The sequence below is a fragment of the Hylobates moloch genome, unplaced genomic scaffold, assembly GCF_009828535.3.
Source record: "Hylobates moloch isolate HMO894 unplaced genomic scaffold, HMol_V3 SCAFFOLD_10, whole genome shotgun sequence".
In the NCBI taxonomy this organism is placed as follows: Eukaryota; Metazoa; Chordata; class Mammalia; order Primates; family Hylobatidae; genus Hylobates; species Hylobates moloch.
In genome coordinates this window covers 102,668,409-102,676,805 of record NW_026652285.1, presented here as the reverse complement: position 1 = coordinate 102,676,805, position 8,397 = coordinate 102,668,409, and the positions used below count along the sequence as shown (strand labels likewise).

The 8,397-nt window shown below is 56.1% G+C and overlaps 1 protein-coding gene across 4 annotated transcripts in view; it reads right to left on the bottom strand.

Moving 5' to 3' along the window:
- Positions 1-8,397, bottom strand: part of ASS1 (argininosuccinate synthase 1) — a 55,676-nt gene that overhangs the window by 35,332 nt on the left and 11,947 nt on the right. For all 4 annotated transcript variants that reach the window (XM_058445844.1, XM_032165425.2, XM_058445843.1 and 1 more), the window contains 2 exons: positions 6,476-6,664; positions 940-996 (listed from right to left, as the gene is read on the bottom strand). In XM_058445844.1, the coding sequence (XP_058301827.1) occupies positions 940-996; positions 6,476-6,664 (246 nt within the window). The remainder of the gene's footprint in view (positions 1-939; positions 997-6,475; positions 6,665-8,397) is intronic.

The following is an 8,397-nucleotide window of genomic DNA, read 5'->3' as shown; positions in this document are numbered from 1 at the left end:
TATACATTTATATATACTACATATTATATAAATATATAAATATATATACAAAGTATTATATAATACGTGTTATATATAAATATTTATATATTATATATATGGCTACTAGAAAAATTGGGCAGCTTGCAGCGACAGTGTGCATCAAACTCCCACTGCTTGGCCCTGCCCTGGGCCCTGCACACTGCACTCCTGGAGCTGAGTGGGTGTTCAGTAGACACTGGATGAAGGATGAGCTAGCGAGTGAAGGAATGAACGTGTCCATTCGTTCATGCATGGACACAGGCCAGGTCCAAGGTCAAGCTGGAGGGGTGGGGGTGGTAGTAGCAGGCTGAGCAATACCCACAGGTGCCCTCCTGCCTGGGTGACACACCACGGGCCAGGGTGGTTGATGCCCTGAGATCCTGGTGATTCCCACCCCAGGAAAGGCTCAAGAGATGCTGGGGACCAGGCACAGGCAGCCTGGGGAGGAGCCAGGCATAGCTGGGGGCTCTGACTGGGGCTCGGAGGGCTCTGAGCATCCCAGACACCAGCAACCACATCTCAGAGCCATCCCCGCCCGCACCTGGGGTGCCAGAGCCATCCCTGCCTGCACCTGGGGTGCCAGAGCCATGCCCGCCCACACCTGGGGTGCCAGAGCGATCTCTGCCCACACCTGGGGTGCCAGGGACGTGGCTGAAGAGTGGCAGGGACTTTCTATCCCATGCCCTGGCACCTGGATAGCCCCTCTGGGAAGAATGAATGGCGGGGGAGAAAGTGTGTCCCCTGGAGCTGGCTCCAGCGAAGGGAGCCTCCCCAGCAGGCTGTCCACCCGATGGGCACCCCTGCCACAGAGAAGATTCTGTGCCTGTCCTGTGGAATCTCCCAGAACCCTGCGCCCTCCTCCCCATCAGGTGCTGCAGCTGCCAGTGCTCCCCGCTAAGGGGAGGAGCCACATCCTACCTTTATCTGGGGGGCCAGCGAGTAGCAGGTGAGCTCAAACCGGACCTGATCGTTCCCCTGCAATGCAGAACAGAGGGCTGTCAGGAGCCACAGGATGGGGGTTCTGGAGTCTGGGGGAGGAAATGAGGACAAGGACAGCCCATGGTGGGGGCGGAGCGTGTACACATGTGGGGTCATGCAGTGTAGGTTGCGTATGTGTGAGCATGTGGCAGGAGGGAGATGTGCACGTCTGGGGACATGGCAGAGTATAGGAGAGGGCACACACGTCACGTGGGTTGGTGCAGGGCACATCTGACCCCTTGGAGCTGGAGGCCCAGCCACTGTCAAGACCTGGGGAGCCAGGCCCTGTTCCTGCGGCCCCAGAGCTCGCACTATAGTCTCTTCCTCAAGGCTCCCACGTTGCTGACCCTGCCCTGCCCCAAATCAAGCTCACTTCAGGGCTGGGGCACCAGGGTGCTTGGACTCCCCCACACCCATACATTTGGGAACCCTGTCACCTCTCTGAGCCTCAGTTTCTGCATCTCTTCAATGGCTGGTTTCAGGGAGGAGGTGGAACTAGGTGACTACTGAGGGCCTTTTGCTCCTCAGCTCTTCTCTGCACAGAGAGGGAAACTGAGGCCCAGAAAGGGAAAGGAACCAGTTCAAGGACACACAGCCCGGGCAGGCCTGGGACCCAAGCCCAGGCCCCCAGCACCACAGCCATCCCCTCGGGCAGGTTGCCTTGCCTGATTCTTCTGTGGGCAAATGGAGACACCTCAACACCCCACTGAGCTGTGAACGTTACCCCTGACACAGCTGGGACCACCGTCCACACTGATGCCAAGGAGGAGGCCGGGGTCAGCGCAGGCATCCGCCAGCCCAGCTCTGTCAGCAGAGAGAAAATGGCTGCGCACGTCTCCTGCTTCCCCATGGGCTCGGCAGCCCAGAGGGAGACTTAAGCGCTGTGGAAATGACAGAGGGACCTTTTGCCTACTGTGAAAACTGCATGGGCGCAGCCAGGCAGCGGTGGGAATTACATGCTATTTTCCAGACTCTCGTCAGGTGGCACAGAATCCAGGGTTCAGCCTCTCTGCAGAGCTGGGAGCTGTGTGTGCGGCACAGGCCTTGGGCTGGCCTCACTCACCCTCCATGCAGCCCCTTTAGTGAGCACCTACTATGTGCTGTCACTCAGAGAGGCCCCCAGGGCCAGGGGGATTTTTAGCCCTGTTTTGTGGATGAGGAAAGTGAAGCTCAGAGAGGTGCAGCTACTTGCCCAGGGCCACACAGCAAACACGCTCATCCTAACAGTTCACACTCAGGCTGCGGGGCTGAGCTCCATGCATAATTAACTCACTGAATCCTTCGAGCAGCCCCAGGAGGCAGGTTCTATTAGTCCCATCTTACGAATGAGGACACTGAGGTGGGGGTGGCCACATTTGCCTGCGGACCCCCGGCCAGCCCCGTTCCCAGAGCAACTAAAAGACAGCCTCATTTTAGACGGTAAGGCACGGTCTGACGTTGCACGGCCCAGCTATTTTCCCCCCATAGCTTCATGTTTCCCCAACACAAAGACGGCTTGTGCCTCACCAGCCAGGCACGGCCGGGCTGCTGTCTGCCCATCCAGATGCTGCCATGGGGACACCCATCTGTTCAGGAGCCAGAGACCCTCGAAGAGGCCAAACAAACACTTCCTTGGTTCAAACTCTGCCCTCGTCTCAGGCAAGAGCCAAGCAGGCCAGTCCAGTCCTTCTCCTTCTGAACCCCAAGACCCCAGCACCAGGGCAGCTCATGGCAGCTTTCCGGGGAGAAGGGAGATGTAGTGTCTCACACACAAGTGTCCGCATGCTGATATTTGTGCACACGTGTGTAAACATGCATGTAAACACGGGCCCACTGGGACTGGGGGGCCTGGGGTCTCCCATCTGCCCTGGGGCAGCCATACAGATGGTGCCATTTACAAAACTCTCACTCCCCGGCCAGAGTCTCAGAATCATATTTCCAGGCCCCTCTTCCAAAACTAGGGGGAGAGAGGAGCCCCACAAGGGCCACCCCAGCTTCGGTGCAGCTCTCTGGGTGGGCAGGGGTGGGGCTGGCAGCAGGGCATGGGAGGGGAGAGTGCGGCTCAATTTCTGCACCAGGTGCTGTCTGGATGGGGTGCTGGGAGGGAGGCTGCCTCTGCCTCTGCCTTCAGGGCTGGGCTCAGGTGGTTCCAGCAAACAGGATGCCCTTCCCCCTCACATCCCAGGCCAATGCGTGCTCCCCCCGACATTTCACTGTCACCTTCCCTGAGCCCAAAGACCTGAGGGCCTCCGCCTGCTCCATCTCCCGTGATGGCGCCCGGGGCGGTGCTGGGTGGATACTCATGGGATGGTGGTGCTGGGTGGTTACTCAGGGGGTAAATGCCTGAAGGCTGGACCAGCCCCTCCGAGGCCTTGGATCCACCTCGCTCCCAACCTTCCTGGTTCCCCACTCACACCCCTAGTTCTCGGAAATCGTCTCCAGAGGCTGTTGGGGGTTTCCTGGGTACTGTCATAAAGGGACACTGAGGCATAGAAGTATGCCTTGCCTGTCAACCCCAGGAAAGAGGTGGCTGTGCCAGGTAGCACCTACTCCCTGGCATCCCCGGAGTCCGTCCCTCTTGGGTCTTCTGAGTGTGAATGCAGGGACGCCCCCAAGTCCTGAGCGGCCACAGCACTACCTCGGGGGACGTTCTTCTCAGAACCACGCCCTGCAGGACCAGGGTGGGGAACAGAGGACCCCGGTGGTGCCACCACCTCCTCCGGCCTTGGTCGGCCCTCAAGGCCTCAAACTCAAGCCTCTGGCGCCCTCTGGTGGCCACATGGAGGAGGGGCGCACACGGCTGCGGGAGGCTGTTCCAGGCTAAATGTGGGCTGGTCCGGGGTGGGGGTCTCCGCATGGACCCGGGAACTACCTGAGCCAGAGCTGACCCACCTACATTCACCCACCCACCCATGCACTCCACCAGACCTGAATGCCGCCCTACTGAACCTTAATAGTACCGTTGGAAAGACCTGAGGGCAGGACCCCTCCCAGAATTCTGCCCTCGGTTTGTATGCCTCCTGGGACGGGGAGCTCACCATCCAGCTCATTCCGTTAAGGCAGATGGGTCGGGAGCTTTTTTTTTTTTTTTTTTGAGACAGAGTCTCGCTCTGTCACCCAGTCCTGATCCTCTGGGTTCTCCTCTGCCACCACCTTTGCACAGATGGCAGCACACACACGGTCCTGCCCAACAGCCCAGGCCCACCCAACCCTCCTGGCCTGGTTTCCTACCATCCCGTCATCCACAGCTGGAGTGACAGTAAAAACCAAGGCCGCAGTCTGTGAGAAGTTCTCTCCTGTCTCTTCCCCAGCATCTCGCTGGGGGAGTCACTGGCCACCTCCATCCAACCTGAGACCTCCTTCCAGCCGCTAATCGGTTGCCCTCAGGATGAAGCCAAACCTCCCAGCATGGCCTCGGCCCAGTCCTGGCCCTATTGCCTCCCCCACAGCAATAGCTCCTGCTCCACAGCCCCAGACAGACTGCCCTTCAGGACCTCTTGGCCCTAAGCCCTTGCGCAGGCTGTTCCCTCTACCTCTCACACTCTTCCATGCCATGATTCACTCCTCTAGACTCATCCTCAGCCCCTGCCTGCTGCCCCCGCAGTTCCCTGGCACAGACCCCCGGCCCCACCCGCATTCCTCATCACACATCCATTTCCTCTTCTCCTGCCAGGAAATGGGCTCTCTGAGGGTAGGCAATGAGCCCAAGAAGTTCAGCACTGTGCCAGCGCCAGCCGGCGCCCAACTCCCAGCAGATACCCAGTGCAAGCTTGCTGAACCAGTGCTCCAGTGAAGAAATGAACACTTGGACTTTCAAAGACATGACAGTTGCCATCCTGGTAGGTGGCTGTCTCCGAGGCCACCCTCAAATCAACCGTGTCTCCTCCATCATCATCTTAGCTGTGTGTGTCCCTGCACCACAGTGAGCCAGGACCTGTTCCCACCATCAGCACCCTGACCAGTCCGGGCAGGCGAGGTAGTGAGCTCCCCATCACTGGGGAGTTTCCAAGCCTTCTGACTGTGGGGTTGGTAAACAGTCAATTCCTGTACCAGGCTCTTGGCGTGCTGTCCACTGACTGAGAGCTCATGACTTGGGTCTTTATAAAAACATCGGCTGACAGTTGCCAACATTGTCAGGAATCTGGTTTCTCAAGGACTGCCTTCCGAAGAGCAGCAGGCAGGGGGCTTCCTGTCTTGCACCCCACGAGGGCCCCGCAGTCTGCACCGGGACACACGGCCCGGAGGGAAGGGGTGCGGGACGGGTTGATTTGTGTTTCCACGAAATGATGGGTTCAAGTCCTAACCCCAGTCCCTCTGAATGTGGCCTCATGTGGTCTTGACAGAAATAACCAAGTTAAGGCTGGGCATGGTGGCTCACGCCTGTAATCCCAGTGCTTTGGGAGGCCAAGGCTGGTGGATCATTTGAGGTCAGGAGTTCAAGACCAGCCTGCCCAACATGGTGAAACCCCGTCTCTACTAAAAATACAAAAAATTAGCCAGGTGTGGTGGGGTACACACCTGTAATCCCCAGCTACTCAGGAGGCTGAGGCAGGAGAATTGCTTCAATCCGAGAGGCAGAGGTTGCAGTGAGCCGAGATCGAGCCACTGCACTCCAGCCTGGGCGACAGAGTGAGACTTTGTCTCAAAAAAAAAAAAGAAGTGACCAAGTTAAGATGAGGTCACTGCAGGGCCCCAATCCAAGACTGGGGTTCCTGTATCAAGGGGAAGGTAAACAGACAAGCAGAGGGAAGACAATGCAAAAATACAGGAAGACGACAGCTTGGGAAGATGGAGGACGGGAGGACAGGAGTGACGCAGCCACACGCTAAAGGACACCAGAGGCCACCAGAAGCTGGAGAGAGGCCTGAGCCGGAGGCTTCCTGGTGCCTTCAGAGGCTGCGTGGCCCTGCCCATGCCCTCACTATGGACCTCAGGCCTCCAGAACGGTGAGGCAGAACAGTTCTGTGTTCTAAGCCGCCAGTTTGAGACATTTTGTTACCCTGGCCCTGGGAAACTAAGACAGGGCATGACCCCCATCTTGCAAATGAAGAAACTGAGGTTCAGGAAGGGAGGAAGGGCCCTGGCTGAGGACACACGGCGAGCCAGCAGCAGAGCTCACCTTTGAACCCCACTCTGCCAACTTGGGGTTTTCAACACTTTCCTGTGTGTCCCCCGGAGGACTCACGCAGTGACCTTGGCCAGTGCGACCTTGGACAATGTCCGCAGGCCTCAGCAGCAAGTCTGCCAAATGGGGTAACACTGCTCCCACACCAAAGGGTGGAGGTGAGGACTCAGAATGGGCGTTCAGGTGCCACAGTGCACGGAGCGCAGGGGCGAGCTGTTACCCTTCTCATTGGAGTCTAAACAAAGCCATGTAGCTGCCTTGCACCAAGTCTGCCCCGGAGGCGCACCAGGAAACCGCTCGAGGGGTGCTCATCTCCTTCCCATGTCCCTCCGCCTTCATCTCCCTCTGCCCGGCCCTTCCCAGGTGCCTCACCTTTCCCGTGGCGCCGTGGGACACATACTTGGCCCCCTCCCGCTGGGCGATTTCCACTTGTTTGCGGGCGATGCAAGGCCTGGCGAGAGAGGTGCCCAGGAGGTAGCGGTCCTCATACAGTGCGCTGGACTGGATGGCCGGCCAGATGAACTCCTCCACAAACTCCCTGCTGACATCCTCAATGAATACCTACGGGAAGAGGAGCCCAGAAGGAAGAAGTCGGCAAGGATAGGGGCCAGCTGGCATACAGAGCCCCAGGGGCCTCAGCTAGCTGAGACCTACAAGGGGCCACCCCCACCGTACCTAGTGCTTCTTCTTCTGCATCTGCATTCATCAATCCCAGCACACTGCACTGTTACTCTCCCTCCTGCACTCATGGCAGACATTGCTAATCAATAGCTTGTTTGTTTGTTTGTTTTTTCAGTCGAAGTTTCGCTCTGTTGCCCAGGTTGGAGTGCAGTGGCTCAGTCTCGGCTCACTGCAACCTCCATCTCCCGGGTTCAATTGACTCCCCTGCCTCAGCCTCCTGAGTAGCTGGGATTACAAGCGCATGCTACCATGCCCTGCTAATTTTTGTATTTTTGGTAGAGACGGGGTTTCACCATGTTGGCCAGGTTGGTCTCGAACCCCTGACCACCTGCCTCGGCCTCCCGAAGTGCTGGGATTACAGGCATGAGCCACCGCGGCCAGCCTGCTAATCACTCCTGATGCACTATTCTGTGAAACTGGATGTGGCTTCTAAATCTGCCCCAACAAGACGAAACTTAGTTGTCACCTAAGATCTCACAGCAGTAGTTCCCAACCAGAGACAGTTTGTCCCTGTGGGGGGTGGGAGTAGGGGAGGCATTTGGAAATATCTGGAGATACTTTTGGTTGCCACAACTACCAGGTGGGGGTAATTCTGGCATCTGTGGGTAAAGGCTGCTAAAATCCTCCCCTGCACAGGACGGCCAGCCACACGGAAACAGTGCCAGGACTGAGAAACCCCGATCTAGATGAATGGTTCTTGAAATGTAGGCCCCCAGGGGCTCCCAGTGACTTTTCAGGGACACGCTGAGTGAAAACTTTGTTTGTTTTTTTTTTGAGACAGGGTCTTTCTCTGTCACCCAGACTGGAGTGCAGTGATGTGATCCTAGCTCACTGCAGCCTCAACCTCCTGGGTTCAAGCAATCCTCCCACCTCAGCCTCTTGAGTAGCTGGGACTACGGGCATGTGCTACCACGCCCGGCTAAGTTTTTTATTTTCTGTAGAGATGGGATCTCGCTGTGTTGCCCAGTTTTCTTCATAAACTTCAATAAAACAAGGCCTCACATAGTGAGGAAGCCCTGGGAGGCTAAAAAAGAAAAACAAACAAACGAACAAAAAACACAGGTGAATGCAGAAAACCGCTACAAGAATCCATCTGTTTTCTGTCAAGCCAGACATTACAGAGATTTGCAAAAAATGGAAGCCAATAAGATTCTTAACTAAAATTTTTTGTTTGAGAAAATAGTTATTTTTCATAAGTATAATGTTACTTATGTTAACATGAACTGTTCATTGAAAACATTTCAGCTTTTTTTTCTAATTTGATAAATATCAACAGATGTAATCCACAAAAGCTCTCTAAGGCCTTCAGTAATTTTTTTTTTTTTCTTGGCTCACTGCAACCTCTGCCTTCTGGGTTCAAGTGATTCTCCTGCCTCAGCCTCCCGAGTGGCTGGGACTACAGGCATGTGGGGTTTCTCTACTAAAGAAACCAGGCTGGTTGGCCAGGCTGGTCTCAAACTCCTGACCTCAAGAGATCTGCCCACTTCAGCCTCCCAAAGTGCTAGGATTACAAGGGTGAGCCACTGCACCCAGCCAACTCCTTCAATAATTTTTAAGAGTCGAGAAATTCTTGGTACTGCTTTTGCAACTTCCTGTGTCTATAATTATTTTGA